The 23,048-nt window shown below is 50.0% G+C and overlaps 1 protein-coding gene across 1 annotated transcript in view; it reads left to right on the forward strand.

Moving 5' to 3' along the window:
• The window catches only part of DCDC2B (doublecortin domain containing 2B), a 203,693-nt gene that overhangs the window by 88,541 nt on the left and 92,104 nt on the right, over nt 1-23,048 (forward strand). The window contains exon 15 of the mRNA XM_086955671.1: nt 12,437-12,487. Within this exon, the coding sequence (XP_086811797.1) occupies nt 12,437-12,487 (51 nt within the window). The remainder of the gene's footprint in view (nt 1-12,436; nt 12,488-23,048) is intronic.

Below are 23,048 nucleotides of genomic sequence, written 5' to 3' on the forward strand. Positions count from 1 at the left end.
TTAAGCAACCAGCCTTTTATTTCATATATCCAGGCCATAGATTTGGTTAAATGACTGGTTGACTGGCATTAAAACTCAATCACAGAAGAGACCTCGGGCATGATCGATACCCCGATCAATTCGTCTTCGGACTGGGATGTGGAGCAACTCAGTCTGCTGTGCCCGGCCACTGCTGCCCTGCGCAACCGAGGGCACGCTGGCGGCTGACCGGGAGTTTATATACACAGACAGCCGCCCATGGGCTCCTGCCCTGGCAGTCCTCCAAGCAATTACAAGACGGGATGGAAGGGGGGGCGACATTGTACAGGGAAAGTGCCGAACGCACTGGTCAGAACTTTACAGTGACTTTAGGGAGGCAGAAAGCAGAGTCGGGTCTTCGTCCGATTTACACAATGTAAATGGTATTCTTGTCTCATCCATTCATATAGATCTGATCAGAGTTACTGCCTGGGACCTTTAACCTACCCAGAGGCACTTTCCGGGAACAAAAACACATTGATGTATGCAATAAATGTCACACGTTTACAAAGCAAACCCCTGGAGTATTTTGGGTGGGGGAGGGGCAGTTTGCAGGTACTTCTCAAGTTGTTTCATAGCAGGCGTGCATAACGTACACAGTCCGGTTTCTATCCTTTGATCGTTGGCATACAATCAATATTGGGAAATTAAAACTACAAGTCCCAAAATGCAAAATCAAAACAGGGAAAATCAAAACACAACTCAATGAGAGCACTCCTTACAAGAGAATAGGTGCTGTCTGAACTTGAGAGGCTCCTTATGGCCAAGCCAGATGAGCATGTGCTATACAGAACATGCTTCTTCTGAAATACGCATGACCTAAAATGTTTATTCTGTTGCTTAATGTACTAAGAAAAAATGTCAGGGACTTAAATAGGTGAGCCAGCTCACAGGCTGCGAGTAAATTCGGCAACCCACCAAAAGCCGCTTAATGAATGCAACATTGCAAAAATGCTGTGTCCAATCATCCGTTATTCTCCGAGGATCGGATCAAACAGTTGGCCAACTTTTTCCATATGAAAATAAAAGTAATTCAAACTTCTTTTAGAGCGTATGATGGACCTGTGATTAAGGACTCCACTTCGCATGAGAGTCAAACTCAGACAGGAACGGCTTTCCTTTCTTGCTTTCCCATATTCCATTAGAAACATCATTAAGAATAATGAAGGGCCTGAAGTTGGGCTCCCCATCGGACTCTTGCCCTGCAAAATTTTAGCCTCAATGGCAGAGATACTGAATCCCTAACAAAAGAGAGGGACCCAAAATCCAAAGGGGTAGGGTACCAGAAGACAAATTGTCAAAAAAGTTTCCCCTTTGGGTGAACTTACAAGTAGCCAACGCTTATATTCACATCATTTCACACATATAAGTTTAAGAGGCAAATATGGAGCAAATTGATAACAACAATGATAATAAATTAAAAGGTGTACAGTTTATTTCAATATATTAAAAAACATAGAATACAATGTTATACCAGTAAAAATACACATACATTTATACACATATAGTGGGAAAAATAATAAGGAAAATGCTTCCAATTAAAAATGAGGTGAGGACATTAGTCAAAGAATCTAATCAGACTCCAAATCCTATGCTAATATTGTAATTGGAGTAGTTGTATTCCAGAAACTTAATGTGTCACAGCTCAAAATGCATCGACGCGTTTCGGTTTGGCACTTGTTTTTAAAGCCAACACCTTCTTCAGGATTAAAAATTCAATTCCACAACTCATAAAAATCTTTAGGCGGGTCAGACAGAGACCTCAAACCTTCAAACTTGTCCACAATACCATATAATGGTTATCTAATTATAGTTTGTGGATCCTATTGACTTCAAAATAAGCACAGTACGAGGTGATGAGTGAATATGCTTTCCATTTACCTTAGTTCTAAATGCCGAATATGTATGGCAAAGTCCGCTACAGATATCAGTTTGCCGACTTCCACAAAGTTCGTTGGTTTTGATACAAAACGACCAGTTGTCGTCCCCTAATACAGCTAGACCGCCTACAGTCTGCTTCTTATGCGAGGATCGACACCAAACGGGACCAAGGCTTCTCACCCGCCTAAAGATGCCCTGTGATTCTTTAGCAGTATTGGCAGGGACTTAGTAGACAAGCTAAAGTTCTTCAAAACATCTGAGAAATATGTTGAGACTTTACTTCAATCCTGGGAAGTCATGCTTGTACCCACTTTGCCAAGGGGAGCTGTTGGGACAAAATAACAAATAACCCACTCAGTCTACGCCTAACCTGAAACTGGGTCATTCTCAGATATCTCAGAATAATGGTCTACCAGACCGAAGTTGACCTTATAAGGGGAAGCAAGAATAGGGTGCTGATCAAGGCGATATCCTGGACCTATAAGACACTTATTAATAACATCATAGATAATCTGGTAGCTTGGAGGATATAGATTGAGAGGCGGCGCCAATGTACCCGAGAGAGATAGCCATCAAACTGAGATTAAGGCTAATTCACTTTAAAATCCTTCATAGAGCTTACATACCAAGAGCCCGTCTCGATAAAATGGGGCGAGCCGACTCCCTGAATTGCTCTTGGTGTAAGACAGAGACTTGTACGTTTGTACACAAACTGTGGCACTGCTTGCATATACAAAGATATTGGGTCAAGATAATGGGAGAGTTAAGCAAAATACTTGGGTACCAGCTTCCGAAAGATACTAAGTATGTGTTGCTCGGCATACCGTCGGATATAGATCTGCCCAGGAGGAGCCTGGTCTTATGTAACTTAGGGTTGGCTGTAGCTAAGAGAGATATAGCGAAGAGATGGGGTGCACCAGAACTCCCTACTTTGACGGACTGGAGAGTGGGAATGGATATGTACATAGGGACGGAACATGTAACATATAAAGTGAGGGGATGCCCCAAAGGTTTTTCAAGATTTGGCATCCCGGCTTAGACATTATGGACTAGAGCTGGATGATGACCAAGATGGGTCTACGACTCTCAGTTCCCAAATTCAGAGGGAGGAAAATGCTTTCCTGAGATATCTTTTAGGAGTCCCGCGTTCCACATCTACTACCATATGCCACAATGAACTTGACAGATCCCATATCAGTGATCTGATAAAGATAGCGCCAGTCATGCTGTGGTACAAGATTTGGACATGCGAGGACACGACCTTTAATAGGGAAGTAATTCATGACTGCTTGCAGCAAGCCAAGGGCTTTAAACAGCCATGGCTGGCCTACGTTAAAAAATTCCTGATTTCCATCGGCCAACCGGAATTTTTCTCAAACCCAACCTCATGTGCCCAAATGTCAAAAAAAGCACTAAAAGAGACATGTCTTGGTCTACTGGAGGAGAGGAGATATTATCTAGATGGGAATAAGTCTACCATCGTAGCCCATCGCCAGATCCTCCATGATCATGGCCTGCACCCCTATCTGGCGCCAAACTTTTCATGTTATCATAGAATGCTCTTAGCAGGATTGAGGACGGATTCTTTTTTCAGGCTAATAACGTTCCCCGCTCCAAATGACTGGTCTGGGAATTTGATAAAATGCCCATGTGATGGAGTAGCCACTCAGTCGAACATACACTGTATTCTTTTTTGCCAGTACTATCAGTGGGGAAGGAAAAAACATCTGTTGCCACTATTAAAGCTGTGGGCCTGAGAAGTTGTAAACCTGCTCTTCATAGATTGTATCTGCTCCAAGATGAGCTTACTATTGTAGTGGTGATAAAATTCCTGTCGTTCATTATAAAATGTAGAGGAACCATGAGAAGTGACTAGAAGGCTGAGGGTTTGTTGAGTATTATTCTGTGCCTAATAAACACCATATAATACATAAATATGTTATATTTACCTCAACCGTTCCATCAACCCAATGAAATTACTTTCCTACTAAATGTATTTTATAAAAAGTTTTATGGCTTGTAAGATTAGATTAATTGATTGATATATGTAACAAAGTGTATTTGCTGCAGTGATTTCGTTTTAAAAATCAAGTTTTTAATGTTGTGTTTGGTATGTACCTTGCATTGTTCGCTTTTATGGTGTTTTGACAAATACCGAATAAAGTTATTTTTGAATTTGAATTTGAATTTGGGTCTACGACTCTAAACAGACTTCAGGAAGAGATAAATTCTAATGATCATTGATCAGTGGGGGCGGAAGGATGATGTGCTTAGTGGGTATTCACTGACATGATCTCAATGGTGTGTATACTGATGTGGCTAGAATCGCGAGTACTGTGTATACAATGGAGAGATGTGCAATGCAAGGTGACTTTCTATGTGCCAAATGTTTGTTTGATGTGTACAGTAATGAAAGAAAAACAAAAACAAAAAGGGTGCTGTTGAGTGTCAAGGGTTTGTCTGCCCTTTGGAAGCGGAAGCGGCTCCCACTCTCATGTAGCTGGCCCAGCAACATTACGAAAATGATAGGCTTACCCCGCTTTTAGTGTTACTTATCCACAGTTCTGATCAGACTGCTTCAGTGCCTTTTGGGGGAAATCAACACTGTAGGCACAAACTTAAAACGTGGCAGATGCAGACCTAGGATCTTGCTTGGTAAGTTGCAACTGCCCATGATGGAAGCCCCAGGTCTAGAACTGTATTGTGTGTCTGCCCAGCATCAGTGGGTAGCTAGATGGCTTACATGGTATCTTTCTCAAAGGTATGGGAAAAGGGCAGTTCTGACCCAATTGTTGACTGCCCAAGACAGGCATAAGGAGGCCCGAAGCTAGTTGAGGTTGCCTACAACTGTTGGAGCAGGATGCTTCACAAACAAACTTAAAATGGTCTATGCCTCAGACATTCCACTATGGGTCCTTCCTAGATTTGTAAGATTGTGGTAACAGGTGGATAAAGATTTAAGAGTTGGTGTGGGGGAACCACATTAGGAGACTTGGTAAATGAAGATCAACTGCACACTTTTCAAACTTTGAGGTTGGAAATGGATGCTCCAGTACGGCATTTCTTAGTGTTTAGTGCATTCCTAGATCTCTTTAAAAAGTAATGGGGGAGAGAAAGAGCTGTCCAGTAACCACAGATAGGCTTGGCAACACTCCTAACTCTGCAGAATGATGGAAGGGCCTTAACATAATTATATATTAATACTAAGATTTTGTTGATAGGTCAATGTGAGAAATTGGCTATAGACATGGGCAGGGCCTGACAGACAATGCGTGGGTACATGTGATAAGTTACCACCACAGGTATCTAAGAATGTTAGATTTAAGCATAAACAACATACCACACCACACTTATCTCACACTAGAATATTTGCAATTAATATTTCTGACAGTCCCAAAAGAATGCTTGCGGATCCACCTGTTGGAGGTGGTTTAATGCACATGTTCTGTTAGTGGCCCTGATATTGGACACTGGAAGGGCGCGCTCCACTTTACCAATTGACAAGAAAGAAGCTTGACAGCAGCTCCAGAAAACGTATCCTGGGCTTGATGAAAAGGGTCCCGGAGTCCAAATTGGCTTGCAGACTGATAGATTGCTTCATGATACTTATCAAAAAACAATTGGTGATGCAGTGGCAATTCAATCAGGTGTTACAAGTTGCAGTCTAAAGGCAGAGTTGGTGACATAGGCATGGAGAGAAGATTTGGCCATGACTACATGCTGTAGGCTTAAAAAGCAAAACAACAAGCCAGTCAGTAGGATGGAATGAGATGTTGCTTACCCTAATGCACAAGGGCAATAACATGCCCCTTGAAAGGAAATAATGTGGAAAAAGCCTTTGGTGAGAGATATTGTTGATGATTAGAGTATCTTCAAAAGCTGAGTTACAAAGCAACGTGATATGGTACGGAAGGGCTGCAGGGGGTACTGGGTCAAGTGCATGGAGAAAGGTTCCCCAAGATTCATAGAATGGATATAGAGGATGCTGTCGGCGTTCCACAGTAACATAACAGAGACCCATACGGTGCGGTGAAAGCGGGCCACAACAGTTTATTATGAGTTTCACCTGATAAAACAGTGACTGTGGGCAGATGATAGTGGTGCAGATGCAGATCAAATAGTTGCTGCAGGATACTGTCCCAGAACAACCCATTATCATTATGTTGATGCATGTTGAAATAACTCATGTAACTGCACTTGACAAAATGTATAGCTTGGAAAAAATGCAATAAAAATGTATAACAAAATGTGAGTGATTGAGCTTGTAATAGGTTATGTGAATTTATGTACTAAGTAATATAGAATTTCTACAAGAAACTCTGTACATAGCCATAAAAATGAAGGTACATGATTCATTTTAATATTAGACTGGCATAGTTATAGCGTAGGCTGTTTGGTGGGTAAGTGGTGGTATTGACAGTTCCCACACACGTGAAATTATTTCCAGTAATTGATTATCTGTGAAAATTGTAATCTTATTATATATAGTTTTTACTACTCCCAATGAGGCGCTGAAGTATGCTGTTAAGAGGGTATCAGTGGTTATGGAGTTACACTAAAAGTTGGTGAGTCTTGAGGAAGGCCTTCAGGTCATGGAGACGAAGACTGCACATAGCTCTAGATCGGGTGTGTTATAGTCGAGAGGCTACAGGAAGTTTACATTTTTTTAAAATCTTTATTCGTATCAATTTTCAAATTAACAGAATATACACCGGTGGGCCAGGAAGTTTAAGTTTAGTTGGAACTGGAAGGTTTCGACAGTGAAGACTGCTTGTGGGGACTTACTGGGTTTGGGAAAGGTAGTTGGAGGCAGCGCCACTGATGGCCTTAAATAACTGTCTGATTCGTTTGTACTGAGTCCAATTTGCAGCTAATAATTATCCGGTCTGTTAGCAGCAGGATAAGGTATGGTGGGGGTGTGGAGACTTTCGTTTGAAGTTCTAGTAGTGAGTTCTATTGCTTTGTCCAGTGAGGAAAAAGACTACAGAAGAAGGCAACCAAAATGCTGTTTTTAGTCACTTTTACTTAGGACTTGCACAGTCAACCGTGATGGGCTCTATGACAGCACATCTTTTTTTTTTTTTGGAATGTTTTTATTGTATACGTTCAACTTATAGGTAACAATGACAGCATACAGAGAAGCACATAGTGAAGTTAGGTTACATACATCTGAATACTTTGTCGCTATGGAATCAATAGCAATCCGCATTTCTTGCGGTAACCCCTTCGGTAGTACAGTCCCTGCCCGCCCATCCACCCCTACTCATCGTCTGAGCTATCTTCCTCTGAGTCCGGTATTGGGTCATAGATGTCCCCACTATATGTGTTCCAGGCTGCTCAAATTTTAGTCCATCTTTGGGGGCTCCCACGATTGGCATATACTGTCCGTTCTGTTACCATAATCAGATCCATGTCTCTGCACCAGGTCGCCAATGAACTACCAGCGGACATTCTGGAGGGAAGCGTGGCGCGGCTTCCTTTAAGATATATAGAACCGATTTAGACCAATTTATCTCATATCCTGACATCTTCCTGAAGTTATCACATATGTTAAGGAGTCCTGTTATAGAGCGTTCTGGATCCGTGAGGTAAACTAGTATGTCGTCTGCATAAAGCGAGAGACGATCTTTCCACCCTTCCTTCCACCGAATTCCTTTTAGTAATGGAGTCTCTCTGACCAACGCCGTCAGGGGTTCAAGGACCAACGTGAATAGGAGCGGCGACAGAGGGCATCCCTGGCGCGTCCCCCTCGCCAACAGTATCTCGCCTGATATGTGTCCATTCGCTGTCACTCGAGCCAGGGGTTCCGTATAGAGGAGCCGTATCCACGCACAAAATATAGGGCCAAACCCCAGACGCGGTAGGGTCACAAAGAGATACCTCCACTCAACCATATCGAAGGCCATCTTCGCATCTAGCGACAGTATCACTGCCGGTTCTGATAGTGCTGGAGCCTTCGCTGGCGCCCCATGCAGTCATCGGAGGTTGAGTGCCGTGTTCCTATTAGGCATAAAGCCCGATTGGTCTGGGTGTATTAAGCTCGGTAGGTGAGTCATCAATCTGTTAGCCAACAGTTTAGCTAAAATCTTTGCTTCCGCATTCAGCAGAGATATAGGGCGGTAGGAGGTACATTCAGACGGGGGCTTACCAGGTTTCGGGATCGCTACTATCGTTGCCATTCGCTGGTCTAGCGGAAGTTTGCCCTTCTCCAAGCTTTCATTGTACATCGCCAACAAAGGCGAGCTCACGGTTTCCGCCATTTGTTTATACCATTCTATCGGGATCCCGTTGGGTCCCAGTGCTTTGCCCGATTGTATCGATCTAATTGCTAATGGCAACTCTTCAATCGTAACATCTGTGTCTAATTCCTGGGATTCCTCCTGCATTAGCGCCGGCAGTTCTATGTTCCGTAAGAACTCTACTACCTCCGCCTCCGTCACCTCTAATGTTGGTGTGTAAACTACCCTGAAATGTTCTGCCAGTGGGTTTACTATGTCTTCTGGGTTTGTCGTGAGGTGTCCCTTTGTCTTCCTTATGTGTTGTATTCCCTTAGTAACAACAACATACATTTATGGAGGGTCAAAGGGGATTTAAAGACCACACTCTGATACGGCCCCAACAGTACTATAAGACAAAGAGTGTCAGAGGGTCTGGGATAACAAGAACAAGAACGCTAGATGTGCATCTACAGAGGACTTCCAATACCATGCTACATATGAAATTATAAAGACAAGGGTCACCCTTATATTAAACCCAACAGGTGATCATATGAGGATGCCCATCAGTCACCACACGGAACCGCCCTTCATCATTTGGGTTCCTTCTAAGACCACTGATGGTGTTATCTATTGTATTTCTCATGGAGGGCTAAGATTGTAAAAACCCTCTCATGGTCAGATAGATTAACGTGGTCTTGCTTCTCAACTGAGAGGATGTTAAGGAAGGGGACTGATGTCGTAGTGCAAAAAATAGTGTAAAAAACAAGAGAAAATGTGTGTGAAGAAAAATTGGATGAGGGGGTGCTGAACGTGACTTTATTCTGTTGCTACCCACTCTACCAATATTAAAAAGTAGACAGGGACAACCCAATTAATCTTGGATCATCTGATGTATTCTAGGGTCAACATGTTTCTGCAATAATTGACATGAGTTGTCATTGCTTTCATCAGGACCGCTATAAACTGTTTGCTACTACGAACTGGTGCTCAAAGTTATAAATACATTTCAAACCCGATACTTGGATCACCTGTATCCACTAGATGTCTGTATCGGTGGTTTCACCGATCCAAGTTGGAAATTGCCCACTTGGAAGATATATGAACCTCACCCCACCTGGCTACGGCTCAGGGTAAAGGGGAAGCACCGCTCTCTCTGTCGGTACTTCGTATCGGCGTCTGAGCCGAACAGGGAGGTGTCAATTATTGCAGAAACATGTTGACATCATGGAGTAGGGCAATTCTTGCGCACGCAGAGCTTTTTTTACCTCCAGGAAACTTCGCCGGCGCGGAGACTGCCCCCTTGTAAACCTGGGAAGAAGGCTACAGTCGAGTTGAGAATCCTAATTGGTGGGGAGACTCTCGCTGTTTGTAGGATGGGGTCCGGATCCCGGAAGCTGAATAGTCTGGCGAGCACCGGCCTGGGGGGAGCTCCCGGTTTAGGCCTTCTGCCCAGGACTCTATGGGCTATTTCCACCGAGAAGAAACTGGAGAGACCCGTTGGTTACAGTCTCGTTTTCATCAGTTCTTCCACATATAGGTCCATAACTTGAGTTCCTTCGCTTTCCGGAATACCTAGAATGCGGACATTGTTCCTGCGTGAGCGCCCTTCTTGGTCGTCGAGCTTCTCCTTTAGTTGCTAGTTTTCCGCTTCAAGTCGGGATAGGGCTGTCTGCATCTCCATTGTATCTGCAACCAGGGATTTTGTGATTATCTCCACCTCCTTGACTCTGTCCGCCATTTTCTGGAAGCCCGCTCGGAGTAGGGTGACATCCGTAGAGATAGTTCCCACTGTTGTTTGGACACTCGAAAGGGCCGCCATAATGTCCTCCAGCGTCACCTTTTTTGCCCCTCGCCATTCGACCCTTTGCCCGACAAGGCGTGCCCTTCTGGGAGCAGAGGGAGTCCTTTGTCGTAGGCAAATGTATCCAACTTGGCCTGCGTGGTTTGATTCCGTGGGCCCCTGCCCACCATGGCGTCTTCGTTGGTGGGTTATGCGTTGCCCTGTGCGGTGGCCTTGCCTCCCCGGTGTATCGGCCCAGCCGGTCTTCAAGTGTGACGTCCTATACCGGCCTCGATACATTGAGCAATGTTTGAATGGGCTGGCGCACCACTGCGGTCTGACACCTGGATCTCAGGGGTCTGTGTTGGCCCCAATCTAGACTCCGGGCCTGTGCCTTCTGCCTCCTTCCGGGTGTTGTTTTAACCCGGCTTGCTGTAAGTATGCCTTGGGGTTCCTGGGGTTGTGTATCGCCCCCAGCCTGCTGCGTCTTCTTAGCACCTTTCCCCAACGGGGAGGGGGGAGGCGAGGGGAGAAAGCCGGTATCAAATGCGCGCTACCTAGTACAAGGAGCGCCGTCACAGCCGCTGCAAGGTTTGAGCCCTCACTCCCCTCAGGCCGATCACAGTCACCGTCTACCGCCACTCGAGCTCCTGGCTGCTGTGCAGATTACAGGCCTCGCCGCGCACTCACTGCTGTCTCCGTTATGTCTCCCGCGTAGCAGTGAACTGCTGGGTCCCCCGGGAGTGCCTTGGCCGCAGCCCGTCGCGTTGTTGCGGGATATGTCGTCCGCTGTTGGGTATACTGCCGCCTCACTCTGCTGCGTTCCCGTCTCGTTCTCGGGCTCTCAGGAGTAATCTAGGCCCCGGTCTCAGCACTGGTTGTAGGCCGCCTCTGTGCTCACGCGATTTCCGCCGTTCCCCGATACCGGATGTGCCGCAGCTTTACACCGATCGTTGCCGCCCAGCCTCGGACCTCCGCTCAGGCCCCTAGAGCACCGTAATGTGTCGGATATCTGGCCGGATTAATGTAAAGGACTACGCCATCCTCGGAGCTCTTAGACTAAGCAGCCATCTTGCTCGGCTGGTAGCCACGCCCCCATGACAGCGCATCTTTGATAGGAACGTGTACATGTTTAATAGTTAGCACCCTGCCAATAGGCCTGCAGGAGTAAAGGAAACTTCCAGCAGAGTGTCAGCGCCCTGAGTTTACACGGGCTGTTGTGGTTTGGCACTGCTGGCCAAAGCTTACTTTCATCCAGACTTTCAGAAGATTGTCTGCTGAGTGCATGCTTGAACTGGATTCATTCACTCTTGGAGGATCAAATACAGGCATCTCACCTCCGCATTTGTCATTTCAGGCCTATAATGTCACTTGTGGGGTGCCATAAGGTGTCTACATTGGATAAAGACTGGAGGAAAATCTCCTTAAAGGGTTCACTGTCTTGTTCATAAAACACACTTTCGCAGTGCCCCAGTTTTTTGTAATACTATTTTCTGAAATGACGACTATGACCTTGCGGTCTTCCTATGACAACATAAACACTTTGCCATGCTTCAAGGAAGTTAGGCTTTGGGGTCAAGCCTTTTTGGTACTGGCCCTAAGCTTGGGAATTCCTTTACCTCTAACTTGAGACAGATTTCAAATTCGCTCTTTACTAAAGTTATAAAGACTTGGTGATTCTGATATAACTGGGGGGGGGGTTCCATGGCGGGTATTTGGTTAGCACCTAGTGCCGAGATATGCTATGGGCGAATTAGCCGCCTTTTTAAGATCTTTTTCACAGAACAAATAACATAGCATACGTTTAAGGCCATTGATGGCTTGGTCGAGAAAGGCTTGGAAGTTAACTTGGGATTAACTCAGTTTAGTGAAGATGTTCTTAGGAGCGAGGGGTGTGTGTGGAATGGTTAAGGCCATTGATGGCTTGGTCGAGAAAGGCTTGGAAGTTAACTTGGGATTAACTCAGTTTAGTGAAGATGTTCTTAGGAGCGAGGGGTGTGTGTGGAATGGTTGCAAGGAGTGTGATAGTAGTAGCAATGCTGATGGAAGTGTATGATGGCATGATCAGCGGGGGAGGGGTCAATGTTGGCCAATGTTTGAGAAAGGCTCCTAAAAAGGAGAATCAGGTCTAAGGGCTTTCCATGCATAGAATTGCATTCGGTCAAGTCGAATAAATTAGGTGGTGGAGGATGACTTTGCAGGAGAAATAGAAAATCAGGGGATGAGGGGCTGTAATTGGTGAGATAAGGATTGAGAGATTTGGTAATGTGAGTGCCAGGAAGGCTGTTGAAATGAGTAGAAAGGGAAAAACAGACTGTAGTAATGTTACAGGGTAGAACACATATTGTACACAAACCATTCAAATATAAGGATACGGAGGGAGCATGAACAACATAAGTACGGCTAACAGAAGTGTGACATATTTGGAGTGTGAGTAATGGGTAAATTAGCAGGGGTAAGAGTAATTGTTGCAAATAGAAGATAATATGGAGTGCACTGCTAGATAAAGTTATTTGTTTCTTATTGTTGAACTATACAGATTAATGAAGAGGACGTCACACCAAGGAAAAAGGCAGCAACTCCAAATCAGGTACAATAACAAATAAGCATTTGCAATGCAATAGGTCTCGCATTAGGAAAGTTTGAGCTATTGGTATTGTAAATGACACATTTTTTATTTATGTTTTGTTTTTTAAAATAGAGAAATTAATAGCTTTGCCATTTACAATGCCAATAGTTATAACTTTCGCAAATGTGACACCTATAGCATTTGTAATGCAATATGTGTTGTATTTACGTGACTTACATGTATTGCTATTACAAATAACAATGGCTTTTAATTTTTAAAATAATGAATACTTAAATAAAAGTTATTGTAATTTATAATGGCGATAGCTTAAACTTTTGTAAATAACTTTTGTGAAGATTATGTTCAGTGTATTTTATTGTGACGAAAATCCAAAAACGGAAGTTAAATATTAACATCTTTTGGTACATTTGTAATAAAGCTTGAAACATTGAGAGAACATATTTGAACCAGTTGTTGTTGAATGGTTGCACAGTTGATGCTGTGGTGGCGCTGAGTGATGTGGTGGTGAACGAGTGATGCTGTGGCGTTCGGTGATGCTGTGGTAGCCATAGTGATGTTGTGGTGCCCCTGAGTGATGCTCTGGTGGTGCTGAGTGATGCTGTATGCTATGCTATGTTTTTATTTGCTATCCTATGTTTTGTTTTGTTATGCTATGCTTTGCTATCCTATGCTTTGATTTGTTATGCAATGCTATGCTGTGTTTTGTTATGCTATGTTTTGTTATGCTATGTGTTAGACGGGAAACCTGAGGGTCGGCCGAGCAAGGGGGAGAGGCCTCCTGGTGAGGGCCCTCTCCTCGGATCGTACGGACGAGCAACCACCCCCCTACAGATAGACGCCACACAAGAATAGGTTCTTAGCACTTTTATAGGTAGTCTTAAGCAGGTTATGGCAGTAATACAGCAGGAACGGGATAAGGGGATCCCTCTTAGGCTTAGTCTCTGTGGGAAGGGGGTAGCGGGACAGTCTTGGTACCGGTCTGGTACAGGGATGCCTGACGTACAGCTCTCAATCCTCGAGCTGGAGGGTTCTCTGGTATGAGCCGCGGCAGCGCCAGCACGACTCCAAGGATGGTTCACGAAGATGAGCCGCGGCAGCGCCAGCAGGCCTTCAAAGATGGTTCACGAAGATGGGCCGCGGCAGCGCCAGCAGGACTCCAAGGATGGTTCACGAAGATGGGCCGCGGCAGCGCCAGCAGGACTCCAAGGATGGTTCACGAAGATGAGCCGCGGCAGCGCCAGCAGGACTCCAAGGATGGTTCACGAAGATGAGCCGCGGCAGCGCCAGCAGGACTCCGAGGATGGTTCACGAAGATGAGCCGCGGCAGCGCCAGCAGGACTCCGAGGATGGTTCACGAAGATGAGCCGCGGCAGCGCCAGCAGGCCTTCAAGGATGGTTTACGAAGATGAGCCGCGGCAGCGCCAGCAGGCCTTCAAAGATGGTTCACGAAGATGAGCCGCGGCAGCGCCAGCAGGCCTCCAAGGATGAGTTCGTCTCGGTGTCTCTCGACTCCAGGATACAACTGCCTTCCTGCTCTGGAGCTGCCCCAGTTATAGAGCTGGGGCCCTTTGATGTCTGGACCCTCGCACTTGGAGGTCGGAGGGTCTGGGATGGGCGAGTCCAGACACCCAGCAGGGGGGGTGGAGCCAGCGCCCAGGGAGGCTGGGGGCGATCAAAACCAGGCTGATGGGGGTCCATCGAAACGTCTCCCCCCATTGACTTGTCAAGCGGTCTCTTTACCCCCTGGTTGGCTTGTGGTGCCTCGATGTCGGGGCTTTGCTGGGCCTGCAGCTGGGGTTGGGCCGAGGCCACAAGGCCTGGTCGTGGAGGGTCCAAGATGGCGGCTGGGCCGGAGATGAGGTTCCGGGAAAGGGTCCGGACCAGCCGAAAGAGTTGAGGAGATGAGGTCGAGTTCCGTCAGGGTAGAACTGGGGGCGGCCCGGAGGGGCGGCACTCGTGGCATGTGGAAGGTGCCGTTCTTAGCCGGGGAACAGGGGTCGAGGTAGTCCGGGATCCGCCTTGCGGGAGGAGTGGGACCACGCCACGAGGCCAGGTCCAACATGCGTCCCCCCCAGCTGAAGGCAGGGAGAGTCACCCATCGTCTTGGGTATTCTCCTCACCGAGGCGGAAGAAGCGGGACAGGCCATCTGCGTTGGCGTGGTCGTTGCTGGGGCGATGCTCCACAGTGAAATCCATCCCTTGCAGGGAGATGGACCAACGCAACAGCTTCGATTTTCTCCTCGCATCTGCATCAGCCATTGCAGAGGTCGGTGGTCAGTTTGCACCCGGAAGTGGGTGCCGAAGAGGTAGGGCCGGAGCTTCTTGAGGGCCCATACCACGGCGAAGGGCTCCCGCTCAATGGTGCTCCAGCGTTGTTCTCGGGCCAGCAGACGCCGGCTAATGAAGGCCACTGGCTGGTCAACTCCCTCTGCATTGATTTGGGAGAGGACTGCTCCGACGCCGTGATCGGAGGCATTGGTCTGTACTATGAATTCCCGGCTGTAGTCGGGGGCTTGGAGCACGGGGGCGGTGCACATTGCTGTCTTGAGGGTCTCAAAGGCGGCCTGACACTCCGGTGTCCAGTGTACCTTCGTTGGGTGTTTCTTTGACGTGAGTTCTGTGAGGGGCCCCACAATGCTGCCGTAGTGCTTCACGAAGCGCCGGTAATATCCTGTGAGCCCCAGGAAGGCTCGGACCTCTGTTTGGGTGACCGGGGTTCCCAGGCCCGGATGGCGGTGATCTTGGGTTGGAGGGGGGCCACCTGGCCACTTCCCACCTGGTGCCCCAGGTAGGTCACGGATCCTTGGCCGATTTGGCACTTGCTGGCTTTTATTGTTAGCCCTGCCCGTCGGAGGGCGGCCAAGACTTCATGGAGGTGTTGGAGGTGTTCGGCCCAGTGGAGACTGTACACCGCAATATCGTCTAGGTAGGCAGCGCTGAACTCCTCGAGCCCCGCCAGCACCTTGTTCACTAGTATCTGGAACGTGGCGGGGGCGGTTTTCATCCCAAAGGGCATCACCTTGAAGTGGTAGTGGCCATCCGGGGTGGAGAAGGCGGATCGCTCCTGGGCGCCCGGGGTGAGGCCGATCTGCCAGTAGCCTGCAGTTAGGTCGAAGGTGTTCAGGTAGCGGGCGGCCCCTAGGCGGTCGATCAGCTCATCAGCCCGAGGTATGGGGTGAGCGTCTGTTCGGGTGACGGCATTCAAGCCCTGGTAGTCCACACAAAATCTGAGTTCGGGGGCGACGCCAGGGGCGGCGGCCTTGGGGACCAGCACGACCGGGCTGGCCCAGGGGCTGTCGGAGGGCTCGATCACTCCCAGAGCCAGCATCTTGGATACTTCCGACTGGATGCAGGCGCGCACTCGATCGGGAACTCTGTAGGCCCGGTGCCGGATAGGGGGGCTATCCCCGGTGTCGACATCGTGGAGACACCATGGGGTGACCCCGGGGGTGAGAGAGAATAGATCGGCAAATTGCTGTAATAAGTCTTGGCAGTCTTGGCGTTGTGCTGGGGTCAGGGTGGAGGAGAGGTTGACTCCTTCCACGGAGCCGTCTTTTTCTAGGGTCTTCAGGAGGTCGGGTAGGGGCTCGGAGTCCTCTTCAGCCCCACTGTCGGTAGCCATCAGGAGACTAAGTTCTGAGCGAACAAAGTGAGGCTTGAGTCGATTGGCATGGAGGACCCGGAGGGGGTTCCTGAGGGACTCCATGTCCACCAGGTAGGTGACAGGGCCCTTGCGCTCCACCAATTTAAAGGGCCCCGTCCATTTGTCTTGGAGGGCGCAGGGTTCGACCGGGGACATGACCCAGACCTGTTGTCCCGGCTCGAACTCGATGGATGAGGCGTTTTGATCATACCACCGTTTCATGTCTTCTTGGCTGGCTTCGAGGTTGGTTTTGGCAAGATCCCTGAACCGCAGAGTCTGGTTCCGGAGGGTCAGGAGGTACCGGTACACATCAGGAGGAGCACTCTGGGGGGTCACCTCCCATCCTTCTTTGACCAAACTTAGGGGACCCCGGACGGGGTGCCCATACAATAGTTCGAAGGGGCTGAACCCCAGGGACTTCTGTGGGACCTCCCGGTAGGCAAATAGAAGGCAGGGTAGCAACACGTCCCATTGGCGTCGTAGGGCTCTTCCAGACCCATGATCATCCCCTTGAGGGTTCGACTGAAGCGTTCAACCAGTCCGTTCCCTTGCGGGTGGTAGGGGGTCGTTGCCAGAGGGACTACATGTATCTGGAGATGAAGTTCGTACCCCGATCACTGACGACTTCTCGGGGGAAGCCCACCCGCGAGAAGATCCCCATCAGGGCTCGGCCCACCACGGGCGCTGTCACGGTCCGGAGAGGGATGGCTTCGGGATAGCGGGTGGCATGGTCCACCAGGACGAGTATGAACCGGTGACCTTGTGATGTCCGGGGCACCAGGGGCCCCACAATGTCAATCCCTACCCGCTCAAAGGGAGTGTTGATGACCGGGAAGGGTTGCAGGGGGACTTTTATTTTTCTGCCGCTCTTCCCGCTGGCCTGGCAGGTGGGGCAGGCTCGGCAGTGGTTGATCACATTGTTCCTCATCTTGGGCCAGTAGAAGTGGGTCACCAGGCGGCTGTAAGTTTTGTCCTGCCCCAGGTGCCCGGCGAGAGGCACATCATGAGCCAGGTTCAGGAGGAAGTCTCTGAATCGGAGGGGGACTACCAGCACCCGGCTGGCCCCTAGCTCGGCAATCTTCTGCTCACTGTAGAGGAGCTCATTGTCCCAATAGATCCAGTGAGCCCCCGAGGCATCTCCTGCGCTCTGGGCTGCGGCTTGCTGTCGGATCCCCTCGAGGGAGGGACACGTTTTCTGTTCCTGGCGGAACTGTTCTTGAGTGGGGCCACCTTCTTGGCGCCACTGGGCGAGCTCCGGGAGGTCGCAGAGCGGGTCAGCTTCTTCGTCGTTGGGCCCCCTTGGACCAGGTTCCGGGTCGGTGTCTTCAGTGGTTACGGGTGGTGGAGGTTCGGGCCACTCGGGTTCTTCGGTGTCAGGGATGGCGCGGGCGGCCATGGATCGGGTCATCGCACAGACCCATTCAGGGAGGCCCAGCATTCCCAGGTGCTCCCTCCGCTCAACGGTAGCCCAGGGGGAGCTCTCGAGGTCGTTCCCGAGGAGGCAGTCTACGGGGGCATCGTCTCAGACGGTCACCTTCAGCATGCCCGACACTCCCCCCCATTCAAAGGGGACGCGGGCCATCTGGCACAGGCTTTCGGAGTTATCCGCAGATCGTACTGGGCATAGCACATTGGGCAGGATTTGATCCGGGGTCACCAGATGGCAACGGACGGCCGTTACGCTAGCTCCCGTGTCGCAGAGGGCTTCGGCCCGGTGTCCATTAATGGTGACCCACTGGCTGTACTTCTGCGTATTGGCCGGGATGGGGGCCCGTGGGATCATGTCTCTTTCGCCCAGACATACCAGGGACATGGCTGCGGGTTCCCATTCGGGCTGGTACTGTTCACAGTCTTCGACTTCTTCTTCGCCTTGTTCCTCCCCTAGGGAGACGGCGTTGATCTTGTGGTTTAGCGGACCCGTGGTGTTGGATGGTTGGTTTCTCGGACAGTTGGGGTCATTGGCTTAATGACCGGGTCGCTGGCATTTGTGGCAGGTAACGTTCGGGCGGGATCCCGGCCGTACTGGGGGACTTCCTCTCCCGGCCAGGGACGGGGGAGTGCTAGGGAGAGGCACCGTTGCGGTGTCTGGTCCCCGGCCCTGGCCTCCTCCTCCTCCTCGCGGACGGTGGGACCCCTGTGATCCTCGGCCTTGATCTCCCGCCCAGTTTCGGGGGACCAGGGTGCTCTCCCATCGATCCGCTTCAATGGCGAGTTTCCGGGGCTCGGTCAGTTTGCTGTCTGGGAGATGCTGCCTTAGTTCGATGAAACAGTTATTGGAGAGGTGTTCCCATACGATGAGATCGAACAATTGTTCATAGGTGGTGACTTGGCTGCCCTTGATCCACCCTTCTAGGGCTCTGCTAAAAAAGTTCACGTACTCTACCCAGGTGGTACCGGGGATCCTTTTACAGTCTCTGAATCGCTGCCGGTACATCTCGGGGGTGAGCCCATAGCGAGTGAAGAGGGCGGCTTTCATATGTTCGTAGGAGGTCATCTCAGCGTCGGGGAGCTGTAGCAGGGCATCTCTCCCCTCATTGACGAATCTCCCCCACAACCCGGCCCCCCAGTCTTTCCGCGGAACCCGGTGGGAGGTTATAGCTACTTCGTAGGCCTTAAACCATTGCTGGATGTCGTCGTTCTTGTAGTACTCTCGGACGACATCTTTGGGGATGTGGACCTTAGTGTCCACAGAGGGAGTGGAGCTTTGGTTTTCGGAGACGCCGAGGTCCTTGTTTTGTTTCCTAATTTCTAGTTCCTTCAAACCGCGCTCGTGTTCGTACGCGAGTTTCTTCTCCTCCAACTCCCTCTGGCTTTTTTTCTCTTCCCGTTCTCCCTGTAATCGTAGGTGTTCCAGGGCTATCTTTTTTTCTGCTAGTTTCAGTTCCCCATCTAAGCGTAGTCTAGCCAGTTCCAACTCGTGGAGCTGGATCCTCTCTCGTTCTCGGGCCTCCTCGCTAGAGAGGCCCGGGTTCCTCTCTTCCTCGGGGGTTGCAATGTTCTCTGTGATTGTCATGTTTTCGTTTTGTGGAGGCGACGCTCCCGTCTCCACCCAAGTCTGCAGGGCCTGTTTGAGGTCGTATTTGGTACTTAGTCCTGTGGTAGCGATGCCCAAGTCTATGCAGAATTGCTTTAATTCCTTGTGATTGTAGTCTTCCAGCCGTTCCATCTGGAATTTCGCGGTTGTTCCGGCTTCTTTTGTCGTCATGGTCGTTGCGTGTTTTTTCGTCTGTAATAGGGCGAGCTACTCTCCGTACGATTTGCGTCGGCTCGAATCGCGCCGCTGGCCACCAATGTTAGACGGGAAACCTGAGGGTCAGCCGAGCAAGGGGGAGAGGCCTCCTGGTGAGGGACCTCTCCTCGGATCGTACGGACGAGCAACCACCCCCCTACAGATAGACGCCACACAAGAATAGGTTCTTAGCACTTTTATAGGTAGTCTTAAGCAGGTTATGGCAATAATACAGCAGGAACGGGATACGGGGATCCCTCTTAGGCTTAGTCTCTGTGGGAAGGGGGTAGTGGGACAGTCTTGGTACCGGTCTGGTACAGGGATGCCTGGCGTACAGCTCTCAATCCTCGAGCTGGAGGGTTCTCTGGTATGAGCCGCGGCAGCAAATCGCAGGACTCCAAGGATGGTTCATGAAGATGAGCCGCCGCAGCGCCAGCAGGCCTTCAAAGAAGGTTGACAAAGATGGGCCATGGCAGCGCCAGCAGGACTCCAAGGATGGTTCACGAAGATGAGCCGCGGTAGCGCCAGCAGGACTCCAAGGATGGTTCACGAAGATGAGCGCGGCAGCGCCAGCAGGACTCCAAGGATGGTTCACGAAGATGAGCCGCGGCAGCGCCAGCAGGACTCCGAGGATGGTTCACGAAGATGAGCCGCGGCAGCGCCAGCAGGCCTTCAAGGATGGTTCATGAAGATGAGCCGCGGCAGCGCCAGCAGGCCTTCAAAGATGGTTCACGAAGATGAGCCGCGGCAGCGCCAGCAGGCCTCCAAGGATGAGTTTGTCTCGGTGTCTCTCAACTCCAGGATACAACAGCCTTCCTGCTCTGGAGCTGCCTCAGTTATAGGGCTGGGGCCCTTTGATGTCCGGACCCTCGCACTTGGAGGTCGGAGGGTCCAGGATGGGCGAGTCCAGACACCCAGCAGGGGGGGTGGAGCCAGCGCCCAGGGAGGCTGGGGGCGATCGAAACCAGGCTGACGGGGGTCCATCGAAACATCTCCCCCCATTGACTTGTTAAGCGGTCTCTTTACCCCCTGGTTGGCTTGTGGTGCCTCGAAGTCGGGGCTATGCTGGGCCTGCAGCTGGGGTCGGGCCGAGGCCACGAGGCCTGGTCATGGAGGGTCCAAGATGGCAGCTGGGCCGGAGATGATGTTCCGGGAAAGGGTCCGCGCCAGCCGAGAGAGTTGAGGAGATGAGGTCGAGTTCCGTCGGGGGAGAACTGGGGGCGGCCCGGAGGGGCGGCACTCGTGGCATATGGAAGGTGCCGTTCTTAGCCGGGGAACAGGGGTCGAGGTAGTCCGGGATCCACCATGCGGGAGGAGTGGGACCACGCCACAAGGCCAGGTCCAACACTATGCTATATTTTGCTATGCTATATTTTGCTATGCTATATTTTGCTATGCCATGCTTTGTTATGCTATGCTGTTTGGTTATGCTATGCTATGTTTTGTTGTGTTTTATTATGCTATGTTTTGCTATGCTATGTTTTGTTATGCTATGCTATGTTTTGTTGTGTTTGGTATGCTATGTTTTATTGTGTTTTGTTATGCTATGCTATGTTTTGTTGTGCTTTGCTATGTTTTGTTATGCTATGTGTTGTTGTGTTTTGTTATGCTATGTTTTGTTATGTTATGCTGTGGTTTGTTATACTATGCTATGTTTTGTTTTGCTATCCTATGCTTTGTTTTGTTATGCAATGCTATGTTTAGTTTCGCTATCCTGTGCTTTGTTTTGTTATGCTATATTTTGTTGTGTTTTGTTATGCTATGCTATGTTTTGCTGTGTTTTGCTATGCTATATTATGCTATGTTTTGTTGAGTTTTATTATGCTATTTTGCAATGCTATGTTTTGTTATGCTATGCTGAGCTTTGTTTTGTTATGCTATGCTATGTTGTGTTTTGTATGCTATGCTATGTTTTGTTATGCTTTGCTATGCTATGTTTTGTTATGTATACTATGTTTTGGTGTGTTTTGTTATGCTATGTTTTGTTGTGTTTTGCTATGTTTTGTTATGCTATGTTTTGTTATGCTATGCTTTGTTTTATTCTGCTATGTTTTGTTTTGTTGTGTTTTGTTATGCTATGCTATGTTTTGTTATACTGTGCTATGTTTTGTTATGCTTTGTTATGTTATGCTATGCTTTGTTTTGCTATGTTTTGTTATGCTATGCTTTGTTGTGTTTTGCTATCCTGTGCTTTTGTTTGTTATGCTATGCTGGTGAGGGTGTGTGAGGGTGTGTGAAGGTGAGGGGGAGTGAGGGTGTGTGAGGGGTGTGAGAGGGTGTGTGAGGGTGTGTGTGAGGGTGAAGGGGTGTGGGGGTGAGGGTGTGTGAGGGTGAGGGGGTGTGAGGGTGAGGCTGTGTGAGGTTGTGAGGGTGTTGGGGGTAGGGTGTTGGGGTTGTGAGGGTGAGGGGGTGTGAGGGTGAGGGTGTGAGGGGGAGGGGGTGAGGGTGAAAGGGGTGTGAGAGTGAGGGGGGTGTGAGGGGTGTGTGAGGGTGAGAGGGTGGGTGTGGGTGAGGGTGAGAGGGTGGGTGAGGGTGAGAGGGTGTGTGAGGGTGAGGGTGAGGGTTTGTGAGGGTGGGTGAGGGTGAGTGGAGGTGAGGGTGTGTGTGAGGGTGAGGGTGTGTGTGAGGGTGAGAGGGTGTGTGAAAGTGAGAGGGTGTAGGGGTGTGAGGGTGAGAGGGTGTAGGGGTGTGTTAGGGTGAGGGTGTGTGAGGGTGAGGGGTTGTGAGGGTGTGTTAGGGGGAAGGGGTGTGAGGGTGAGGGGGTGAGAGGGTGGGTGAGGGTGTGAGAGGGTGGGTGAGGGTGAGTGAGGGTGAGGGGGTGCGTGAGGGGGTGTGAGGGTGAGGGGGTGCGTGAGGGTGAGGGAGGGTGAGGGGTGAGAGGGTGTGGGGGTGTGAGGGGAGGGTGTGTGAGGATGTGTGAAGGTGAGGGGGTGTGAGGGTGTGTGAGGGTGAGTGAGGGTGAGAGGGTGTGTGAAGGTGAGGGGCATGGTGAGGGTGTGTGAGGGTGAGTGAGGGTGAGAGGGTTGTAAGGGTGAGGGGGTGAGAGTGTGTGAGGGTGAGGGTGGGGGGGATGTGTGAGGGTGAGTGAGGGGGAGTGTGGGTGTGTGAGGGTGAGGGGTGTGAGAGGGTGTGTGTGAGGGTGAAGGGGTGAGGGGTGTGAGGGTGTGTGAGGGTGTGTGAGGGTGAGGGAGGATGTGTGAGGGTGTGTGAGGGTGAGTGAGGGGGAGTGAGGGTGAGGGGTGTGAGGGTGTGTGTGAGGGTGAAGGGGTGTGGGGGTGAGGGGCTGTGAGGGTAAGAGGGTGAGGGTGTGTGAGGTTGAGGGCGTGTGAGGGTGAGGCTGTGTGAGGTTGTGAGGGTGTGGGGTGTGAGGGTGTTGGGGGTTAGGGTGTTGGGGTTGTGAGGGTGAGGAGGTGTGAGGGTGAGGGGGTGAGGGAGAGGGGGTGTGAGGGTGAGGGTGTGTGAGGGTGTGTGAGGGGTGTGAGGGTGAGGGGGTGTGAGGGTGGGGGAGTGTGAGGGTGAGGGGGAGTGTGAGGGTGAGGGGGGGTGAGGATGAGGGGGGTGTGAGGGTGAGGTGGGTGTGAGGGTGAGAGGGTGTGAGGGTGAGAGGGTGTGTGAGGGTGAGGGGGTGTGAGGGTGAGGGTGTGTGTGAGGGTGAGAGGGTGTGTGAGGGTGAGAGGGTTTGTGAGGGT

The sequence above is a fragment of the Lissotriton vulgaris genome, chromosome 2_1 (genome assembly GCF_964263255.1).
Source record: "Lissotriton vulgaris chromosome 2_1, aLisVul1.2, whole genome shotgun sequence".
Taxonomy (NCBI): domain Eukaryota; kingdom Metazoa; phylum Chordata; class Amphibia; order Caudata; family Salamandridae; genus Lissotriton; species Lissotriton vulgaris.